Genomic DNA, 24,652 nt, shown 5'->3' with positions numbered 1-24,652 from the left:
CACCTCTATTCTATCATGAATGGAGGGAGGAAATGACTCCCATATAAAACTGTCATTTCAGGAATGCAGGACTAAGCATGTATGGGTGGGTCTGTATTTTTGTATATGCAGAGCAGATATCCTGTCCCCTCTTTCTGACCGTATCAGGACATGGGGAGGATGGCCAGGCCCAAATTCCTTGACTTACCGTATGAATTTCCCAGTGATCTCCATTGATTTTTGAACTGCCAGATGTAGGCAACTGAATTAGTACCATCTAGGAAACAGGACTATTGGTATCATCTCCTCACTCTTAACACTTATGTGCAGTCTGAGCCACGAACTGACCCCTATTGATCTGATTTGACTGCACTTCTGTGGAGTAGACAAACAGTGCAATAGAATTCAGGGACCCTCATTCACAGTACCTTATTTAGGTTCCTAGGTAATAATTCTTATTTGCATTAATCACATTCATCAGCAGGACCTGAGACCACCTCCGGGCTTATATGCATTCCTGATCCTGACAAGGAAACAAAAAAGTATCTGCTCTGAAAAAAAGAATGTTTCAAGTACATTGATACTTAATAGTTGCAAAAGTTAACTGTTAGAAAGAAGGCTGTTTTTCCAATCAATGGCTCACGCATTACTGTAAAATATATTGATTAAAAACAAAGCATAATGTTAGTCATTTAGTCAGTAGAGTGATGCAATACTGAAATAAATTTTCCTTTGACTTTTGCATTAACCTTTTATTGACTGCTTGCATACTCATAATTAACACACACTTTAGCTAGCTTGGTAAATTTGAGCATCGTGATCAGTGTCCTCTAATGTAGCTGACGCCCCGATCATCAAAATGTCAGTGCGGCCCAGGGGACCATCACCAGGCAACTGTCAGTCTCAGTGGCTGTACACCTGCCTGTGGTGGCTTCCAAGGGAAAGTGTCATCTGCTGTCATACAAAGTCGTGCAGCCATACAAGTCTTTGCCAAGACTTGGTTGAACTAATACTCAGCTCTTGGTAAATATTAATGAGCAAAGTCTGTTTGGCAGAAATAGACAAAAAGGGGATCAAAATCAGTGAAGTTTACAGGGGAGAGGTAAACTCCTCTTTACAGTGAGAATGTGTACTGCAGCAGTGACGAATTGTTCCTTAAAAATTGGCTTTTTTAATTGAAACTGGCCCAGGTCTTGATTGTTTTAACAAGAAAGTAGGGACCGTGGAGTTTTGTGCACTCTGCCTATCTTAAGACAAATCATCCTTTCTGTAAGTGAGCTGAAGTTTCTTGGTGAACGTGTATTATCAAGATATTGGAGGTAAATTGCACTGAACTATATCATGGCAGTTTTCCTGTTCTGCTGCAAATAAGGTATGAAAGGTGCCTCATCTGTTTTGTATCTCAGCATATATTGTTTCCACTCTTAATACATTTTGTGTATACAATAGACACAGATTAGATCTATTCTCTTTTAGAGGTTTGACTTTATTAGCTCAAATAATTTTTAATTGCTATATAATACTTTTGTTAACATAATATTATAAATCTTGGTGCTTTTGCAGTACCACTGTACTTCAGTGTTGGCAGTGTTTCCCACATTGAACCTCATAAATTGTCGTTTATCTGGGAAAAGATAGAATTTCTGTTTACCCTGAGTTATCAATGCTAACTTAGGTTAGCCGTCTTCTTCCAGGTACAAAGGAATTTGAAATTATCATGCCTGGTTGTTGAAGTGCCTTGGATTGTTCTGCTTCAGTTAAAAATGCTGCTATCCTTTTGCAGGATCTTCTCAGCTACAAATTAGAGACCATTGTAGGAACAATTTTTCCCACAGAAATTCGTTAAAATCAGTACTATTGTATTCATCTAGAAAGGACTGATCTTTCACCTGAGCTCTGAGTCAGAGAGAACATATTTGGGTGAATGCATCCAAGCTTGTGGGTGCCATTCAGGTGAACTGCTGAAGGAACTGCTGGTGCAGTGATGACTGCTTGGAACCTAGCCCCATATCTTCAAACATGAGCAACTTGAATCAGACTTGACTTTGATGTCAGTGGATCCAGCACAGGGATTGTAATTTTGTTCATAAAAGGTGACTCACAAAATGTAAATATGTAGGATTTGCTGCTGTCTTGCTAGTGGTAGAAAGCAAAGCAATAGAAATCATGGTCCAAAAGACAAAGGAGTTATGGGATTGCAGAACTTGGAATACTATGTCACTGCTTTCCCTTTTTTTACACTTTTGCAGTACACTGATGCATTTCTGTCATCACACGTTTCCATTCCTCTAATCCATCACGTGGAGTATGATACAGCTAAAACTTCCCAAGGGCATGAGTGCTTGGAAGTTGAGGCACACAGTTGTGGGGTGACCTTTCAGAGATGATGATGATGCTGGTAAGAAAAGTAGAGAAGGAAAAGTAGCAACTAGAATAGTTGATCATGGGCTGTCTAGTCACAGCTTCACTGTGTCTGCTGCCACGTTTACAGCAGCACAAGTGTCCTGACCCCAAGTGTGAGGGATCAATCTGTTTGCGTAAGAGCACAAGGTAAAAAAGGGCTCTAAATGGTGAAGAAGCTAAAAGTTGGTATGTTTTTCTGCTCAGTGAGAACTGTGCTGTTAATGGCAAATGTGTATGAGAGAGAATTTTTATTATTGTTATTATTTTTATTATAAGTTGTTTTGCAGACCACATAACTCGCCTGCAGTATTTACTGACTGAGCTTGATTTGTCACCTGCAGTAATCTCGACGTGGTTAATTTGTCCACTTTTAGACTGAAATGCTTAAACTGGAATATCTTATACTATCCAGCAAATTGAGCATGTTATTTTGTGCCAAGACAGAAAATAAAGCAAGATTTTAAAAGCCTTATAGAGTTATGCTGTAATTAGTTTCAGCTTCCCTTGCATATTAATTTTCTCCTATTCCTTTATATAATTTGGAAAAAGTCTTCAGAACATGATGGCACAATCAGTTAAATACCTCTCAGAACTCATACACTAAACTGCATTTGCTCTAACAACTATTATAAACCAGCCAGCAAAACAAATCCTCTGTTATTTTGTACAGTGCAGCTTATCAATGCAAACAGTTTAATATTTATGCTAAGAGGATTGTCACAAGTAGCTTCTGTTCCTTTAATTCTTGTTTTAAATAAATAATGAGAACATTTAAACACATTACTCTTCCCAGGGCCCTGAGGTCGGCTAATCTTATTATTTATGAAGTGATGTGCTACATAATAGTACTTAGTGCATGTTAACAGATGCCATTATCAGGGGCTGATGTGGAGAGCTGAAGATATATTGGAATGTTATGTGTTAATACTGTCCTTGTAGTGTAATGTACGATGGATTGAGTGCCCAGGATGCTGGTGCAGCAATTAACCACACACCAACATGGGTGGAAAGCTGAAGTATGTTTTCTCATGGGGATTACACTGCCATTAATAATTCCCAAGAGAAGAAGACATCTTTCATTTGGAAGCAGTCTCTTCCAGAGGGCTGACGGTGTAGACAAGGAATTGGCAGGTGTCAATATTTTTAGAGTTCATTTTGCATAGATGAAAGACATGTACAATGTTTAAAACAACTTTAAAATTGTTGCAAGGGTTGCATGCTTTATAGAAGAACTTTTAAAAACATCTTGCAAAAGTTTATGTCTACAATGTGTTTATCTCTTTGAAGACCTACATAGACCTACAGTATATACCAAAATTATGGTAATACTTAACATTTTTCTTTGTCTTGCCCCATTGCAAACATTAACTAATTAGCAACATGCAAATTGTTGGAGGGGAGGGGAAAAATCCTTGAACTGTGATCATTTTTTTTGATGCAGCATCATGTATTACAGCCTGATCTTCAGAGATGTGATGGTTGCCACTTGCAAAACTTTCCTCTGCAGGCTGCAGTTCAGTTGAATATTATAATTATACCTCAGTAGTATTGATGAATAATCCATTTAATAAAAAAAAACTGTAATTTAAACTTTTTCTCCAGGGAATAACATACACTAACCTCTTAATTTAATTTTATTGAAGTTTTGCCCACCTATTCATCATTAGAAGTTGTTATTAACCTCCATTTCCATTTATCTTCATAGAATTTTCTCTTTTATATTGCCTTTTTCAGAGCTAAGCAGGTTGATACATTTGTAAATCTCCAGAATCTACAAAGCTAGTCTGGCTTCTTTAATGTTGTTTAATCTATCCCCCCTGACCTTAATGCAGTAAATTCAGTTTAATCTTTCTCAATAATCTAGTAATACATTGGAAACCGGCAAACATTTAAATCTGATAATGGTTTAATCACATACTTTAAATAACAGCTGAGATAATGAAAAAATAATTCACTGTATAAAGGTACACTAACTGAGTTTTCTCTGTGATTGGCTTTTTGAGAAATCCCTATAGAAAATACAAAGCCTACAACAGAAATCAGCTTTGCTGGAAATGAACAATCCATTTGGTCCGAAGATGCAGTATTTCTTTTTTAGTATCATCTTTCTCTTTAAATTAATGCACAAATATTTCCTTGCTGAGTATTCGGTTTCTTGATACGGTTTTACTTAAGTAGTTCATCTGCTTACCTTTCTTTTCAGATGCCAGTCAGAAGCAGCAGAGAGCTTGCCAGAAGACCAAAAACCAGAATGCCATCCCTTCTGGACAGATGATGAATGTAATATGCCTCTGCCATATGATCTTGAAGAAGTAATTGCTGATCTACAAAACCTTGTTCAGTGGGTGGAATAGCAAGTGACCTTCCAGCCCAGAATTATTGATGCTTATCATTTGGAGAGAAGCCCTTTAGTTTAACATAAATCTTTTCAGCTTTATGAATCCTTGATCATTTGTTATTTCATATGTCAGTGCAGATTTTACAAGTCTTCACAAAGTACCTCCATTACTGTCTCATAAGAAAAAAGAACAGGCCCCAAATCTACAGAAATGTGTGGCTTTTAGGACCTGAGGTCCAGAACACGAGCCTCAGTTCTTTTCTCCTCCAGTCTAATTCCCATTGACCCTACAGCCCATGGGATATCCATGTTTCCACAAGTTCCCCTGGCTTGTAAATTTCAGTTTCTGTGAGTGCCTAGAGATGCCTTTGGCTTGGCAGGTTAGAGCAACAGGAGACATAGCTCACCTCTGTGAGAAAGCAGAATCCATGGTCTGGGCATTGTAATGAGAGGCCAGCTTGGAGTGAGCCTGCTGGAGGTCTTCAGAATAGAGCTGTGACTTCTTCACTAACATAGACAGGCGTGCAGGAGATGATGGAGAATGTCCTTTATGCAGCGCCTCCTTGTTAGAGCATTTTTTTCAGATGGTGAAATCTGGAGGAGCATCCTGACATAGGTCCCAAGACTGACTTGATGATTTTTGTCATGGCAATTGAGTAGTACTGGAAGAGGTTTGTGATGGGAAGCTATACCTTCTTGGCTCCCCGGAACTCAGAATTCAGCTCCTAACCATCACTTGGTTTCTGCATGTTGTGAATCCTATTCCAAAACCAGGTTTCCCAGTGCATCATCTAAAGAGCTGATGGACCTAAGTAAGGATTTCTATTTGGGGTGCCAGGTCCCCTGACAAATTAGATTCAGGTTGTGTGATACTGGACGTTGCAGCATCTGTGTTGGATCTAGTGAGATCTATGAGAACAAAACCAGAAGACCATAAGGAATGAAGCTCTTTAGGATATGTTTTATAGTGACATGATATAAAAGGAACAGTCCTGTGTTGGACAATACAGGGCACTTCTGAATGAGAGGGTGATTTTTCATTTGATTAAGTTGCTATTTTAACTTGAGCTGGTGCATGCCTTTTCCTTTGCCATGAAAAGCAAAAGAAAATCATATTGTGGTGGAACAGCACTGTTACCACTACAAAAGAAAGCAGTAAGACTCAGAGCTTGACGTTACCATCAAGTAATGAATACAGCTCCTGTGCTAATGGTCTGTTTAAAATGATGGTTGAGGCCAGGCATACCCAGAGCGTACCAGTATTCTGCTTTGGCAAAGTGCTCAGTGTGCACGTCAGCCTTGTGCTGCCAAAAATTGTACTTTTGACAGCATAACATATGCCAGACCTCCCTGGAGCTAAAGAAGCTGTGCCAGCAAAAATTCAGTTTTAGTGGTATAAAACTGGGTCGGCACCTACCAGCTTTTGCCAGGAAAATTATATCAAGTAGAGATTGTACCTCATAACACCTCTGACATAGCTATGCCAGCAAAAGTATAAAGACCTGCCTTGAACGTTTTCATTGTAGTTCCAGACTTCTGCAAAAACTGTTAGCCACCCTGTAGAATGTGGAGACTCTCTGAAGAATAAATTATTATTCAACGTAGGTCCGGTTATATTGTAAAGTTGATCCATAAATTTATCTATTATCTCTCGTGCTACAGATTTTTTAACATTTTGAAAAAAAACATGTTACGGGCATAGCCCTTTCTTTCCTGCACTAAAATGTGCAAATTTTCATGGGCAAATAGCATATATTTGGATTAATGCCACAGTAAACACTGCTTGCTTTGGAGACCACTTAGACCAAAGCTAGGAATTCTGCTTTTGAAAAGTCAGTTCTCACAGAAAGAGGTATTACCTTGGAAATGAGCAAGATGACTTCAAACAAGTTAATGATGTAACTCTGTTAATACAGCATTTCAGAGGATTGTTTGTTTCTTTATGCTGTTACTTTATCGTTATTTTGTATTTAATTAAGCGCTGCTAGAAACCATGGGGATCACAATATCGAAATGAATCTGACAGCCATAAAGGGTAGAGAAGGCACATCAGTGTTTCAGTTTTTAGCTGAAGTGGAGGCATAGCGATTAAAAAATGATTGGCAAATAATTATTTCCAGCAGTAGTGGAAAGGAAAAGCCCACTGGTTTGTTTGATTTTTTTTTTCTTGTCTTAGGAGACTCCTGGCAGCAATAATAGAATTGTCTATGCTGAAGATTTAAGCTAGTGAATTAGCTGAACTAGTACTAGCTGCAGTGCAGTCAGGTAGGACTCATTTAAGCCATGGATGGCAATGACATAGACAAATGAACACCTTTGGAATGGATAAGACCTAAGATTCACTGGCGAAATACCAATAGTCAGGTGGTTAAAGAGGATTAATGCTCTGTGTTGCATTCCAGTTTCACGTCATCTAAATCAGTGGAACTTGACTGAGTTCAGCTCAAATACAGAACTATAAGATTTCATATCTCCAAAGCCCACAGGAGTTGGTAGCAAAGACATGAGTAAGGTTGATGAAGCTGTTTGAAGCATGTAGTAGTGCCAAAGGGCACCCCAAACCAGCATGGTTAAAGGTAAATACATATTTTTTAAAATGAGATATCAAGTGTAAATTATTGCTGTGTTTGGATTACATTAAAAGCAGACAAATACTTCTGAGTTTATTTTATTAAAATAGTATAAATTGGCTCGTGTTGCAATGATATTGTAGCAATACATTTATAATCCAGCATTAGATAACGTGTTTCCATTAAGGATGAGCTGAAAGACACGGCCTCAAATGGATGTTCTGTGTATAGCAACTGTTTGCCAAGTCTGGATGCTCTAGAGGCATGAGGACCAAGGTCATTTTTTTTCAAGGAAGAGGTAAGAGCATAAATCAGCTTCTAACATTACATTCAGTGATTCTTCTTAAATGGTGAAGTTCACAAGTTTGCTTACATTTACTTTTCATCGGCCATGAAAGAATTAAGGTAGAATAGTTCACTTGCACGTGTACGTCAGGCTAAATGGATTACAGAAGATACAGATCTGTTTGCCTGTCTGCACTTGCCTTTAGACAATATTAATCAATTTTACAAAAGCTACTGACTAAACATAGAACCAATACAAATGAAATGCTTGAGGCAAGGGCTTTTTTTAAAAAATCTGATAGAGTTGGTTTTACACTGATAGAAAGAAAATGTTGGCAGAAAATGGAAAACTTCTGTTGTTTCTCTAATTTGGGGGATAAAAGGTAAAGGCCATTTTTAAGTCTTCGACAGAAAACTGCTGTGTTATGTAATGTAATTAGAAATATTTTTTATAATGCTTTATTCATATCTCTGTATGTGAAAATGCTTTATCCTGTAGGTCTTTTCTTCTTTTTTAAAAGGTTATGTAAATAAAAAATATTGATCTCTATACAGTAGATTTTAAAGGCATCATGCTTATGCTCTGAGCTTTGTAGCAGATTCTGATTATCAAGAGTGTAAATAAGAATGCCAGGAATAATCACTGACAGGGAAGTGTCTGGGGTGGGTCACATGCAACATAGCAAATATCCAAATCAATTGTCCTCTTATCACTGGCTGTAGATTTAGTTTCACTGGTAATGATGCAAGATGCAGCTTAAAATTATGCTGGACTTCATGCTGTGGGACAGATTCAGGGACTCCAGTGCAATAACAGGAAAAAAAGAAATGAAAAGAATATTAAAATGCATCATGAAAGATGGCTAAAATATCGTAGTCTGTTAAGAGGGTGTGTTGCTCCTTTCTGTTATTGTAGTGCCATTCCATTAGCCCTTGTCACGCAGTGGAATTTGGGCTACTGTCACAGAGATTAAACTGGCCAAGGAGCTGGTGTCTAAGTGGGAGGAGGGGAAGAGAGATGAGATGCACATGAGAAGTGAGGGATGTGCTTTCTCAAGGCCACAACTTTATTGACTGAACTCATATGGGAGTCATTGAGTAGTAACTTGTACAGTGCAGGTCAGGATCTCTTCCTTAATTGTTACCACTTGGTGCAAAGTTAATGTTGGCTCCTTAACCCCCCTCCTGGCCCCTAACAGCTGGTCCTCAGCTTTTTGCTAGGAGCTGACCGCTGTCTTCTTGCACCAAGGTTACAGGTTTGGGAGGGTGGTTGCCACTGTAGCAGCAGGCATGAGAAACCCTGATCCCCAGCTTCATCCTCCACTTCTGTCCTACTGCACCTCCATGGACTAAGTAACTCCTCCACTCAACATCTGTTTCCCGTTTGAGATTCAAAGTGCTGCAGCTCATCTTCTGAACTATCCCACCAGGATGGTGAGCTGCTCTGGGGAAGGGTCAGACAAACAAACAGAATGATGTTCACAGGGAAGTTCCTTTGTCAAAAAACAAGACAACCACTGCCCTCCCCACAGCAGAATGAAGAGTTCAGCCCTACACTAATCTAGCATTAGAAGGTGGGAGCTCTTAAGCAGTGGTGGAAGACTCTGACAAAACCACCAATATTCAGTGTTTCTGAGGACTCCCAACCTGCCCAGTTCTAGCTGTCGTGTCACCCCACCGGTAAGGGCAGAGGCAACCCTGAGCAGAACCACTGAAAGAACCATCTCTTCCAGACTAAACTGAGACTCATCACCTTCAGTGTGGCTGGGCTTGCACCTCAATTTACATTCATCCGTCTTCTTCACCTTAGCTATGGGGCATTCACTGAACAAGAGAAGATATTTTATACAGTTGCAAAAAGACTGCACTTATTAAGGCTGCAGACCTGGCTGAATAACATCAAATAATAAATAACTGATAAAATCATTATATTAAAATGCTGATGCTTTGGTGTGAACCCTTCACACATGATATGAAAACTATGGTTTATCTTCTTGTTTCTTTGGAGATAACATTCATAATTCACATGCCAGAAAAGGACGTGCTGTGCTGTGGTTCACATCCACTAATACTCCACTAGTATTACAGTGCTTGGCCGTGATGAATCAGAATTTGGTCACAGAAGTTGTTTTCCTCCCCCTCCATATCATCAAATACTTGTTTTCATGCCAACACATCTTGATCTGATTAGTCCCCTTGATTAGAGGCTAAAGTAAAAAGTCAGGTGTATAGGATTCCCATTATCCTCTATTTCAGTGCTTCTAAGAACAGGTCAGATAGAGTTATTTCAGTGGAAAATGTGATCAACTTCTGTTTACCATTAACCTTCAGTTTTCTTTTCTTCAAATCAAATCAGGGCTTGGTAGGCAGTTATTTTCATACATGTCCCTTGATCAGTGGAACAATCTGTCAAGAGCCATTAAAGCCTCTATTAGGTTGAATTGAATTCAAAGCTAAACTATCCAATCATTTAAAGGTCTGTGATGATTGTTTTTAGTATAGTATACATTGATTTCACTCTCTGAGAGGTAACATAACTTTGAAACTAAGCATGTATGACTAGGGCTTTTTGCTGTCCAGCATGTCCTGAGGAGCTTGGTTTCTTGCAGAAGATTAATGTCTACATAAAAAAGGGGAAAAAAAAAAAAAAACCAGATGCAGTGAAATCACCTGTATATTCTCAGAAGCCTTTCCTCCATTTTTCCCCATTTCATTCTATTCATCAGGGTGTAACATATATGGAATAGGAAGAAATCTTCCAAAGTCATTTGGTCAAAAGCTTGACTGAAAAATTTAACATCTAGTTATAGGAATATTTTAAAGTGGCTTTTTAGCTTAAGATCTCAGGATGCTTTACACAGAGAAACTGAGGCAGAGGTCAAAAGTGCAGCTGGGTTCTGACTGCTAACACTGGAACAGAGCATATGTAACCCTCCTCCATCACTGGCATGTCTTGATTACTTCCAGTTAATCAACTCAGTTTAGAGATTAAAGATGCTTTTGTAGAACATTTTTTTCCTGCGAAGATGTATCTGAAAGAGAGCTGGAATCTGTCCTCCTCATGTCATATTTAACTATTATTTAATTGCATAGTATACAATAACACTTCTCCTGTAACTTAGATCTTTCTGACCTAATTCTTAACCAAACTTTCCAGTGAATCTTTTAGTTATGTTCCAATCCCTGAGCTCTCAATGGGAAAGGCAGATTTTATTTGAGCTATTAAATTTTTCCATGGAGAATATGCAGATGTGTAGAATAGAATAGAATAGAATAGAATAGAATAGAATAGAATAGAATAGAATCCACACTCCTTTAGCTCTATTTTAAGTTTGTCCACTGCACACCCCACAAGGTGGTATAGTTGTTGTACTCCGAAAGTCTTGAGAAAATCCTCTGTGGGTATCTGGGTGCTGTTTGTCAAGGTGAAGATGCATTTCTGGGACAAACTGGAATGCTGCTTATGCACCTGTTAGCACTTTTGTCTGGTAACTATTTGGTAGTCTGGTAGTACTTTACTGAGAGCACTACTTTTCTAGTTATTTTGATGAACATTGTAATAATTTATTACCCAAACATTATCAAAGCATTCCACAATTATTTCACTGCTGTTCTTTCTCTTCTATCCACCGATGCCCTTTGTTTCCCTTTTGTCTCATTTTTAACAGTAAGGTTATTAACAAGTTGTGTTCTTTGATAGACTGACGTGACTTTAAAGTGAGAAAACTTTAAAACTATGTATCAGATAGAATTCTCAACTGCATTTCTTTCAAATCAATTTATTAGGATATTTTTGCTCCTTGCTTATTTGGAACTGCTACATGTAATTTTACTAAGGACTGTTAATGTAATGCTGCAAGATACATGGTAGTATTTAAGTTTGTGGTAAATTTGCTGAGTTGCCGACATTTATAAACCAAACCACTTAAATAATCTGTCTATCAGCTGTCCTCCTGGAGGTGTTAAGTCTCTTCAATACCTCATTGCAGTGCATGGAAGAAAAGGAGTGTATTTTTCATACCATCAAACTTCAAGTACCTATGTGAGAAAATTAATTTCTACATGCTGAATAGTGAGAGGTGAGCTTCTTCAAAGCAGCAAACTGAAAAATGCTCTGAATCTACTCTCTGATGGCTCATCTCTCTCCACCTGAACGGTATTGCAAGTTCAAGTAAGGTGGCATGGTTATCTTCTTCTGCTTGTGCTCACAGTTTAATAATGGAAAATGGATAAAAGAGTTAATGGGAAATTTGTTGTTATTCTTTAAATTGATAGAATTAAATTCTGGTTATACTGCAAATCTTCTAGTAAGGAAGGTAAATTACTTTCTGTTACTTTGATAAGACTCATACTGTAAATGGACATGACTGACTTCTACTCCCTGTAATGTGTTTCCTTCAGCAAAAATATATGGCTCTACTACTAGGTTTAGAAGATATTCGTATGGCTGTGCAACCTTACACTTCCCATATTTGACACAAACTCTTACATGATGTGACTGGTAGGTACTCAGCGCCTACCAGCACTGCATCGACATGTTTGAGTGTATAAACTGTTGCAGCTGAGTTTGCAATTTAAAACATACATAGTCATGATACACAAGGCAAAAGACACAGAAATGTGTCTTGCACACAGAGTAAAAGGTGGTGAGGTTTTGTGATGTGTGTTGTTTCTAGGGATCTTACAGTTTTATCTCCCACTCACAGCAAACTTTGTGGAGGGTTCTGCTGTGTGAAAGTGATAGTTAACATCGGTTGTCTCCATCTCAGGGCTGTGAGTGTTCTGACGTCCAGGCTACCCCAGATTCTGGTCACAGAGCAGGGCAAGGACCGGTACTGCATATTTCCTTTGGTACTCTGAAGAATGTCATTGAGGAGTAGAGGAGAATGATTTGGTGTGCACTTGCCCATGTCATTTGCCATGAGATGCACTGCGGTGTTCTGTGTTACTTGGTGTTCCCTTGATGCCAAAGGCTGTGTGCCCAAGTTACTCTGCGTTACTAGACTCCAGCCAAGAGGTGACAAAACCAAGAAAAACAAACTGAATCCATCTTTGCCAGGATAGAATGAAGTCTCCAGGCCAAAAGAGTGTTATTCACAGATACTCCAGCTTAGAGTCAGCAAGGTTGTAATGAGGTAAGTAATTTGATTTCTTAGCCTGGAACATTATTTTCTTGGCGTTAGAAAAAGTTTAATTAATTTAACCAAAATCAGTATATGGGCAACTGGATGGAGGCCAATCTTATTCTGAAATATTTCATACAATGCATTGTAACATATATTAGATGTATCTAGAAAGACCAAGATGGGCATCCCTGGGATGTGGAGTCCCTTAAGCTGTTCCTTCTTTTGTGGTTTTCTCAGAGCCAAAGATTCCCTAGATTTTTCTGTTCCTTAACTTTTCATTAAAATGGCTAAAACACATGGCAGTAGTGACCTTTCAAAAAAAGATACAACCCTCAGGAGGGCTTTTCTGGAGGGCTACAAGCACAAGGAGATATTACGCCACTCAAGAGTAGGCATCTTCTGGGGGGGTTAAGTCACTCTTCCAGTCTCTGCAGTCAAGAGCAGCTTGTCTTAAATGAGGCACAGGCTAATCAGGATGCATTTCTTGTTGAATTTTGAATTTTGCCCTAATTCCATCCTTGCTATAGAAAAATTTCTCATGAGGACCTAAATTCTCTTTGGGGAGAGGGACCTGTAGTTGTCCTTTTCATCATAAATATTCTAGCACCCTGTTACATACAGTTATCACCCACACAGAAGAGTTTCACAAAAGCTACGTGCCATGCTATAGTTAAAAGATATTCTTTCAATGATGACTTCATTTCTGAACTAAAAGGTCTCATTGCTGGAGTTGCAGGAGTGCAATTTATCTGTCAGCCAGAGTGTCTTTATTTTCCAGCCATACAGTCATAACTACAAGTCGTTTTTACTAAATGTTTTCTAAAGTGCTAACTTTTTTATTCTGGGATTGTTCAAATTAAAGAACCATCATCTCAAAACAGAAGAATCAGACTGAGTTTGTAAATAGGGAAAAAGGAGCAGAGAAAGTTTGTATCACTCTGTGTACTTGCTTTTTCAGTGGGAGAAGAGTACAGTTTTAGAGTTTGTGACTGGATCATCTTGTACTACTCTTTCTCATACTACTAAAGATAGCATACATGCAAGTTTTTGTCTGATTTATTTGATACCCTCTTTGCACAATTATATTTTGTTTCAGCAGATGCGTGTGAAACTGGTACATAAGTATCACTAAGATTTTAGAGGTAAAAGCACTTCATAAATTAGCCCTCTTCATTATTCTATTCCTAGTTGCATCTTAATTTTTAAGGTGAAAATAAAGAGCACTCTTTTGTAAGCCTTCATATTTTCTATTTACAAGGATTTTACTAGCATCTAATTAATTCAATGACCTCTAATAACAGGAGGAAGTGAAATCCTGCCTAGCAAATTCATAGCTTTACAATTTATCTTGTGGCTTTATGGCATTTCAAACTGTAGGAATGTAAAGGCTGTTTAAGGAACTGTTGCTGGGTTCAACCAGCTGCAGAAACTGCTAAGTTATTTTTGTTTCTCTTTTATTGCTTAACCTCTGGGGCCTAACTCTGGGCTACCTGATAAAGCAGTCATTCAGGAACTTTAAACTGTACAAGCTTTGACTTGATAGACATAGAACAAGGTCTTGTATTAAACATACATTTTAAAAACATAATTTCAAATGTGGAAATTGATTGTGGCTTGACCTACTTATTTTGAAGAGCTCGCTGTTCCTTACTTTCTTTGCTTTGCTGATATTATTAGATCTATTGTTCTTTTACCAGAACTCCCAGCTGATAGAAGGAAAATCAATGTAGTGCAAAGCTAGTTGGGCAACAGCACTTTCATTGGAGTCAGGGCCACAATTAACTAAGTAAGACTAAGTTATGACATTTCCACTTTTAAAGGTTACAAATGCTTGTATTATGCAGCTCCTGGTCTTCTCAGAGGGCCAGAATCAAACAGGCATGAAGCAAGCTGGCAACAGGGAAGTCTTTTAAACTAATTCCATTACACACTAATTTTTAGAATATGCCAATATAAGAATTATAAATAATGCAAAATTTCTTTCCAATGTTAATTTTTTAACAAAATGTATGTCCAAAGTAACACTTCTCAGGATTTCTTATTTATCTGCATACCCTTGTGTTCACTCTTTCCGGTCACCTGTTGTACACACCCATCTCTCAGCTGCCTACTGCAACGTGCATTTGGCACGTGCCCCTGTGGTACAGAGCAGGGTGCAAAGGGATCTCTGAGGATGCATCCCTTCTAGACACCGTAGCCTGAGCTAGCTCATCTTGGATTGAGGATGCTCAGAGGTCTGTAGTTCAAACACACGTCTGCCCAGCTAATGGGGTCAAAACATCTTCTCCCAATAGTGGATTGGTTCTCTCTCAGGTAAGGTGCCTCTAAGAGAAATTGAGAGGAGATCCATCCTTTAAATAAGATTTGATGCAGCTCAGGAGAATGAGAATTACATCTTTTACTAACACTATTCCTAAGGCAAAGTCATGCTTTGTAGGAAATGGGATGATGGAGTGCCCAGGGAGCTTTTTTAGTATAGTGACTAGTAGATATGCCCATGCAATGGAAAAGGTCTGTGAGAGAGAAAATGAAGCTCACATAAGTGGCTCTAGTGTTGGAGATGGTGAGAAGTGTCCCTGTGTGAGTCACCTTGATAAAGTTTGAGTTATTTTCTTCTTGTGCTAGTGCAGCTGGTGATGGCAACAGATATTTTTGTCCAGTAGGTGAAAACCACAAGAGCTACCCCTGAGGTTAAAACATATAGCTCCTTGTTAATAGCTAATGAACAGGAAGAGAAAAATCTCTCCAACTACACACGTGAAAATTTGCATTCTGTGGCCAGGGAAGGAGTTAAATGTGCAGTGCTCTAGTGTGGGCATAAAATGGTTACAAAGAGCTGCATAAGCAGATGGATGTGCCTGTGGCTCTTTGGCCCCTCAGAACCCCAGAAGAGAACAAAAAGGGGCTGACCTGAAAGCAATCACAGGCTGGGATTTTAACATACCTGTAGAATAGCCCTGCCTCTGCCAGCCTGCTATTTCCTCTGCTGCTTGTGTTTAACAGTTCCATGACATAAATCCTCGATTCCTTTTAGTATTGCTGGGGGTAAATAGTACTGAAGCAATAGTGTTTGCCTACCCCAGGCAACCCTTTCACTTCCCCCAGTAACCGTCTGAGCAGTGCATGGCAGTTACTGAAATGGCTGTGGCATTCCTTCCTAATTCTTATGTACTGTACATACCTTTCAGAGCCTCACGGGGTTAAAAGATGAAAGAATACAAGCTCCTGTAGTGTGAATATATCCCAGTGTTAAGGAGCAATGAATATACATTTCCTAAAAAGTACTGCAGTAGTTTCTATTATTTAGAATCACTTTACATCATTATTTTATGGATAAGTAAAATATGTAAAAACATTTCTGTACAGTTCTTTTCTAAAGCTAACACAGAAGCTTTTTTCCTTCATTTTAAAGCAACCATTTAATAAACTCTGACACTTAGCAATGTTTTGAAATAATTTTTGCTGCTCTGCCAGCAGTTGGCTTTGCTGTGAATCTCTAAAGACAAATCCATCTACAGTGAATCTAGCAAAATTCAGCTCCGTGTTGTATGTCAGGGTTGAGGACTACTTGTCAGCTCTGGCACTGTCAGATTTTATCTTTAAATATGACAGGCAATTTGTTCAGGGAGCACTTCTGAATGACAAGATATAGTGGTGTTGTAAAACATGGCACCTGTGTGGTATGCCCTGCCTTTGTGGACATCAGAGGCTATTGTTTCCTTTGCTATTAGACAGCCACAGTCACACAATAAGGTGTGTAAAATGTTCACAGAAACCTTTTAAATAGAGTAGCAGGAAAGTAGATACCCTCCGGTCATTTAAGTCAGGCCATTTATCGTTTTTATCTTATAAAACACAACACTTGCTAAAACGTGACGTAAAGAGAAAACCAAATGCTCTGCTGAGCAACTTTGGTGCAAACTAAGTGTTTGAACCTCACTGTAATAAAAGCATTTTATCTTTAATGTGCCTTGCAACAGAAAAATGATGATTTTAACTCCTTCACAATCAGACAGGTAGCAAGAGCTGTTCACAGGGCTGTTGACATATGGGACGAGTGAGGTCCCACTGTTTACTGCAGTAGGGCTTCCTGGAATGGGGCACTAAGAGCTGATGATGAAACATGAATACACCTAATATGTTTGGTTTAAAAATAAATAAATAAAAAGAGGGTCATAGGGGATAATCTTACAATAGAAACCATATCAAACTAACAAAATTAAACTGGAGACATACTGCCTGTTTGCCACTGCTGAAGTCAATGGAGGGGTTTTCCCCACTGCAAGAGACATGTTCTCATGGGAGTGGTGATCAGTCTTCTTGGGAACGTGAGTGTAAAACTGAGTAAACCCAGAAAAATCTGACACTACAAAGACACTGTAAGCAAACACATTCCAGTATGTCTGTCCTTCAGCAACGCTAATGCTCTTGCCCTGCTGCTAGGGAGTGCTGGCCATATTCTGGAGGAAGTGGGAGGGGGCCAAGTCATTATTTTAAAATTTAAAAAAAAAAAAAAAAAAAAAAATCCCTTTAGACTCTGGGTTTGGTGTATTTCTGTTACCTAAGAAGTTGCCAACGTATTGCTGATTGCATGCCTTCTGCTCTTGCAAGTGAATGTCAGCAAGGCTGCCCACTGGAGCTGTTGCTCTGCTTGTGCCCTTCGTATACATGAACCCACCCCTTTAAAACCTGTCCTTGCTTATCTACAGACACGTGAAACTGCTTTAAAGGCAGGGGAGAAGATACAGGTCTGTTCTTACAGATGAAGGAGCATATTTAGTCTATGAAGTGTGTTTCTGTTGCCCTCAGCAGCCCAGGCTGAGACTATGGCTCTAGTGCATCTGTGACATGGGAATTCTTAATTGAGGCCATTCTGTGCAGATTTCCTAAATCCAAGTACAAGGAATGTATCAAAATAAAGAGTTTTGATTTGCAGTACCACTGTGAACAAATTATAGTAGTGTCCTATTGTCATTTGGAAGGCTGCAGTATTTGGTATTTACTTAAAGTCTCAAGTCATGGGAATTAGTGGTACTGTAAGAACACTGGATTAGCTATCACAGAAGAAGCAAGTATCTTTCTGTTTATAACTGGATGGAATAGAATTGAACTCCACAAACTCAAACACTAGGTGGCAAAGACAGAGATAGCTGTTAAAAACTTATATAAGTAGCATAACTACAATCTCCATCATTGCAGCCTGCCCCACTAATAGCATTTAGTGCTGGTGGTAGTACTGGATGTGCACATAGCTTGGGCATGGCAGCTTGAACAAAAATAAATTTAATACAAGCTTATGGGTGATAAGATGGTGAAAAAGTACAGCATATGTGCATTTGGACCCCTCACTGGAAGGATTTGGCATAGTTGAAATATACTTTTGTGTTTCTTATTCTAAATGGGAACTAAATACTGTCTTCTCAATTAGGTATAGCTACTTTGAAGGAAATTCTGGAGAAGGAGAGGTAGCCCATGCTGTTACCTTTGTGGGAGACAAAACTATTTGTCATATTTCCTCTTAGTATGATTTCCGCATCTTCAGTAGAAGAATATGATACATTTGTTTTTAAAAATAATTGTCTTCAGATAGTTATGAATTCCCCTCAAATATTTTTATCTGTTGCTATTTTACATACAAGGTTGTCATAATTTTACAACCACTGGGAAAACTGTACATTCATCTTATCTAAGTGATGATCCTTTGACAATTAGGTCAATATTCTAAGCTGGTTTCCATAATGAATGAAAAGCAAGAGGCAGCTCCAAAAGGTTAATCATACCACCTGGTTTGGGGATTTATCTCAGGTTAGGGTGAACTGTCTCTGAAGAAGCTTATCACTTCCCATGGACTCTAGGGAGCGATAAGGTAACTTGCTTGTCTAACTTTCAGGTAGCTAAATTTGGCTGAGGAAAGTCATCTTCAGTTATGGAAGTCCCTTGACTTTCTTCCAGACATAGAAGCCTAGATAGATCACAGAGGTGTTTTTGGAAAATGTTTGCCTTCTCTCTGTTCACAAGCACTTGACTGTTTGTGGTATAACTTTGTAATGGAATCTGATTCAAAGGGCTTTTGAAAACAAGGAGAAAGATTTTATTGTAACTGGTAGTGATGGATGCTTGGTATGGTCACACAGAGCAACATCAATCTTTGTGCCATGCCCAATGCTGCAAAGCAAACTCAATAGCTCAGGCAACTCAGGTACTTAAGCACAGGAAAGTCATACAAGGAAGGATTTTTAGACCTTATGTCCATTAGGAGGGCAGATAAATACCCAGTGAAGTAATTTTGCCTGCCTATCACCAAATAATGTACTCTGAACTGAAATGCTGTGCTGCAATTCCACCCTCCCCAAGCAAGTGACCTGGCCAGCAGATTTAGAGAGAATGTAATTAGAGTGAAGAAAACCTCTCAAACACTAAGGAGGAACCACATCTATCAAAATTAACTGCCCCGAGTAGTAGAAGCAGCTGTGTGCAATTGTCAGTTCTCTATCAGCCAGTTTTCATTAGGAATTAGGTAGAAAGTACTTAACACATCTTTCCAGTGCCATTTATCTGTCTATGTTGTGGAGCTGTACGAAAAGTACCAGTATCAAGGAGCAGGAAAGACCTTTTTTTAAAGGTGGAAATTGAAAACCTGGGATAGACGTGAACTGATCAGCAGTGAAAGAAGACACAGGCCCTTCTCACAAACTGGGCAGCGGTGTATAATCTTTTGCTGTTACAGTAGTTTTTCCTTTTAAATACTGTAATTTGAATATTTCTATTACAAGGAAACTGAGATGTGGCAGCTAGGAAGAAATAGTTTGTCATGTTATGCATTCTACAAATGTCATGTACTGGTGAGCATGCTTTAGTAGTTTCTTCTACAGATATAGTTTAATACTACCTGCAGTAAAAGTATTTTGGGAGTTTCTAGTGGAAATATTTTTTTGCTTTAGTGGACTCCTTGTGTCCTCATTTTGCCTAGTGTAAGCCATGCAGGTGGTGATCATGTAAGTGTGGGCTTATACAGGAATTAAAATAACAGCATCAAATGTACATCAATGGCTTTCTTTGGCAGGGGAAAACTGCAATTCATTGATGTACAAGAAGCCAGCTCCAGGCCTGGAGCATCACATGGTTCACCACAGCTGTAGTCAGTCTGAGATGGCAGAGAATAGAAGCACATGTGCACAAGCTCCATTTACTGTCCCAGCTGCCCAGAAGGAAGCCTTGAGTCTGCAGTCGAGTGAGCTTGAAATGTTTTGGGAAGGAGCTAAAAAAGACTGGAAGAGGTTGGTGGAGGTGCTTGAAAGCAGAAGGGTAGGGAGGAGTGCACCTCTACAATCCTGAGTTTGCTATGGTGTTTTGCAGGAAGAAGTGGTTTTGGTGGAGTAACTAAGTTAATGTGTTCTATGATAGAGGAATCAAACTTAGGCATGGGAATTTTTCAGCATGACTATTACATCTGTAGGACCAAGATTTTGTTATCCCTGTGGACCAAGTCTGGCTTTGAAAGACAGGCTCTGTTGCTTGTCGTGATGCTTTGTAAGTCTTTCTCCTGAGTGGGGAGAAGCCTCTAAGAATGTGTTTTAAGCATGTGTTCCCCTCTGCACTGTCCTAAAGACTTTTGAGTTTGTGGCCAACTTTAATCAAAAATGAAAGAAAAATGAAAGTCTCAGATGAAAATTCAGAATTTTTTGTGAAGTTTGGAAGGTGGTAGAGGAAAAGAGAAATATAGCAGGGTCTCTTCTGTAGAGGAACCAGCAGAATGTGACCATCGCTGTAGGTAACTGGTCGGCCAATCACAGTAGATTGTGACCAGAAGAGATTCTCTACCCAATCTCACTGGGTAGAGGAAACACTAAACAACATGGAGAGGGCAAGGCTGTTGTGGTGAAGGGATAGGGGCAGGGTTTTGGTGACAAAGAATTTGAATCCTTGAGAAATTAGCCCTCATTAGTTCTGCTGCTCACAAAACAACTTCTTTCTGGTAACCCTGGGAAAATGAGGCTTTTCTCTGTTTTGCACTTGTAAATCAAGGGTAATGTTATTTAAAGTGCTTTGGCTATATAAAAGCTAACATTTTTCAAGCTTCCAAGATTTATCCACAGTGGACACACATTCTTAACACACACTTGCTTCTAATAGTGAGTGTGGCACTTGGAGTAGAATCAGGCTGGTATTGAGCTTTTCAGCCCCAAACCAGTAAAGCCCTTGGGTGTATATTTAGATTTAAGTTATGAGTTTCACTGGAGAAAATGTATAAGTGCTTTGCTGGATCCAGGCTGGTGCTTTGCACCTCAATTCTCTAAATTTCTGAGCAGGGGTTATTTTGGAAGAATAAAACTTTTAACCTGTTTTCCTAAAGAAATAAGATGTTTGTAATTATGCTATATGCTCAGAGACATACATCTGCTAGTTCTGTACCCTAATCACCCAAGGACCTATTTAAACCAGATTTATCTGAAGGAGAGTGTTTGTTTCTGCAGGTTTCATTAAAATATAATAGAGGTGTTATTAGTACCAGGAAGTAAAATGTTATTTTGAGAACACAGTGTTACTAGAAATCAGCTAAACTACACAGGTATGAAACTGAGACAGAATTCCAGAACAAGGGAGAATTCAGGGGGTGGAGTGGGTTTTATTGTGGTAAAGCTTTAAAAGCAAACACCACATTCAAAACAACTGTTCAGAATTTTCAGGGAACCATTGAAAAGAAGGTGGCCCAGACCTACTGATCTGAGTCCTAGGACAAAAAACAAATAGCTTGTCAAATCACAGCATTATGTGAGATAATGTTTCTGTTATTCCTACGAAGGGTTGGCAATTGCATTGGTGCTTTATTTTGTTTTGCTTTTCTTTAAAATCAACTGAATATCAATTTACAATCAATAAAGAAAGTTGCCTATAGGCAGTTCTACTTTCAAATCTACTTCATGGATCAGCTGCTGCTAATTTATACACAGTCAATAAGACACATTTCAAAAGTGAGTTTTTTCTCCCAAAAGGCAAAACTGCTCTAATTTACAGCTGGATATGAACTGGGCAAACAACATACATTTGGAGTAAATGTAATTTCTAATTTACAAGAAACTCCAGTAAAAGATTAGATCTGATCTTCTCTCTATGCAAGTAATCTGTGGATATTTATATTATGATAACTGGAGAGCATAAATTGCTTTTGTTTTTCCTTTTGGGTATCTTTTTCATTTGTTTGTTTAGCAAAACCTGCAGGGGAAACTAGAACAACTATAATTACAGTCGCAGTTACAAGTTGTGGGGTCTGTAGATAATAAGCTACAAGGCATTTTTATTGTGCTTTTTTATTATTATTTAGTTAAAGAATGCTTATTTCCCAAGACAATCCATCTGTATTTCGTAGGAAAGAGAATCAAAGCAATAGCTGTCAAATATTGGTGAGATAGCAGATTTACAAATTAATCCCATTGCTTGGTATTTTCACAAAGGTTGAAATCTGTAATTGGTGCTAGAAACTATAATTAACTTATTAGAAGCACTTGGGCATCTAGGTGTGCAAAAGAGCAGCAGGTGTGTAATATCATTAGAAATACTCTTTATAAAAAGCACCTCTGAGTTTTATCCCTTTAGTTTCATGCTACCAGCTGCCAATTTGATTGGTTAAGTAGTTTTGGGCCATGCAATACTCTTTCTTTTGGATTGATGTGTTTATTACTTTTTATGACAGGGGATCCCAAGGCAGATGTTCAATAAAGAAACAAGCTGCTACAGAGCAGAGTAAAGAGATAGGTGGTGTAGATGCAGGAAATTGGGAAAGTTATCGTATGCGCTAAGTTGTTATTGAAGATTTTGCTCCCAGCATTTGTAGCAGTTGTGTTATGTGCTCTTCCACAGACAGTAATCTAGCAGGGAATTATTGAAAGCCGAGTGCCAAGATTTCAAATTGCACTATATGATCTGAAGCTGCTACTCAAACAACGAGCTGGAGCTTTGAAATTATAAAGATGTGGCCATGGCATTTTTAGGAGAGCTGTGTGTGACTGGTTAGAGCTGCTTTGCTCCTGCATCCCACTGAGGTCTACAACTGAAGATCTCCTGTTCCTTTGCATCTTAGGCAATCATTTACATTAGCACAAAGTGAAAGAAAGTCATTACTGAGAAGGAATATAGTTCAGAATTTGGACAACAGGTGAACAAATTTTAGTTGTGTAGATCTGATTTATGGACCAGTCAAAGCCAAATTCTGCTCTCTCTTCACCAGTAAAAATGCAGGACCACCCCACTTAACTGAATGGGAACATACACATGGATACACGGAGAAAACCAAGAAAAGAGGCAGGTTTTAAAATTTCTATACCTGTTCACAGATTGGCTTGTGTTTTGCTTAGTCTTAAAGGGGAGAGAAAAGACAACTTTCATTGCTTTCAAAACCTTTTGAAAATTCCTGTGTGGGACAAGCAAATATTTTCTAGTAGAGGCTTCTTGGCATGAAACAACATTTCTTTCTAAGTGTTTTAAAAGGAAGGTATAAAATGTGATTGATGTAAAAATATCCCTTTTGATTGATTTAGTGTATTTTGCTGGTTCTATGACTTGAATGTATTACGACCAGCTATGAGTAGAGCTAATAATTCATAAGGGGGATGTTATTTTCTAATTAGATTTTTATTATTGCCTCTAAAACTTCTACCAAGAAGCTGGCCAGCAAATCTGAGTTATAGTGGGAGCAAACTGTTCTACTCTGACCGTGATCATTGATCCACAGCTTTCCATTGGTTTCTTGGTGGCAAGAATTTGTGTCATCCCTGAAATGGTGTTCTTCCCTGCATTTTGAAGGGATGAGTGTCTCGTTCTGCCTTTCACCACCCCTGAAATGCTTCCTGTCTTACCCCTGTAATCTCTTCTGACCTTTCTGAGACTCAGCTGTTCAAACTCCACTGGGGAAAAAAGTGCTGCCCTGCCTTTCTCTTGCAAACAAGAAGGTGTGACTATGCCTTCCCAAATCTTCCCACTCCTGTGTGTGTTGACAGTCACTTGAAACCTCCCTTGGTTGGTTTAAGACTGTGGCAGGCTTGTTCCAGCCTGCCTCACAGGCAGTGCCTTTCTGTACCCTCTGCATTTTCCTGCTCATTTGTGAATTATGGCATGGGCTACAAGGAAGAAAAAGGAAATGTGTTGTCGTCTCTTGCTGTCTTCAAGGGGAAATGCTGTTTAAATTCGAACAATGCTGTAGGACTTCTCTTGGCCTGAAATAGCAGATTTCATGGGCTGGGACAAGTATTCCACCTCGTTTCCCTGCTCTTCCATTGCCATTTAAATAGCCACTGAAGTCTTGAGGGAGAGAGAAAAAGCTCAAGAAGTTGTCAGATTTAGGCTGATTATTAGACCGTTTATCAGACCAAGGTAACCAACAAACTGTGCATGCTACTTAGAATTTCTGTTGATTACAGTTCAATTAGCAGTAGATACTGAGACAGGTCACCAAAGGCTGCATGAAAACAATTGAGACAAATGCCAGGGATGCATTAAATGTGTAAAGCAAAAAAAAGCCCCCAGAGTTGTGACAATGAAGTTGTGTTAGAGCAAGGGGTGAACCTAAAACTCAAGAGTACTTTCCTCTGTAGAGGGATGGTTCATTGGTGCATCTCAAAGCACAAGGACAGTTGGAAGAGACAATACAGTCCTCAGGAGCTGAGGAACAAGGGAGAGGAGAACCATGCTAAAAAGCAATCTAAGCAGTTGTGGTAAGTGACGTTTTTAAAATAAACCACTGAGGTTGCTGCATTGTACAAACCTAATAAGACATAGTGAAAAATATTGGATTTATTTTTACAAGTTAAAAGTGACCTTGTTGGCCTTATGAATGGATTCACTTCTCACAGTACCTCTTAAGGGCATTAGGGTTATGACTAGCTCATAAAAATAAATCCAATATTTTCCCCTTGGCCATGTCATATCCAGTGTTGGAATTCAGCTGTGAGGACTGG

General features: G+C 38.9%; 1 protein-coding gene across 1 annotated transcript in view; it reads left to right on the top strand.

Annotated features, from left to right (window-relative positions):
• FTO (fat mass and obesity associated) overlaps positions 1-4,736 on the top strand; it is a 192,126-nt gene extending 187,390 nt beyond the window's left edge. The window contains exon 8 of the mRNA XM_008950364.1: positions 4,586-4,736. Coding sequence (XP_008948612.1) covers positions 4,586-4,736 — 151 coding nt within the window. The remainder of the gene's footprint in view (positions 1-4,585) is intronic.
• Positions 4,737-24,652: the final 19,916 nt, after the last annotated feature.

This window comes from Merops nubicus, unplaced genomic scaffold (genome assembly GCF_000691845.1).
Source record: "Merops nubicus isolate BGI_N331 unplaced genomic scaffold, ASM69184v1 scaffold14162, whole genome shotgun sequence".
NCBI classification, from domain to species: domain Eukaryota; kingdom Metazoa; phylum Chordata; class Aves; order Coraciiformes; family Meropidae; genus Merops; species Merops nubicus.
This window is presented reverse-complemented; position numbering and strand designations above follow the sequence as displayed.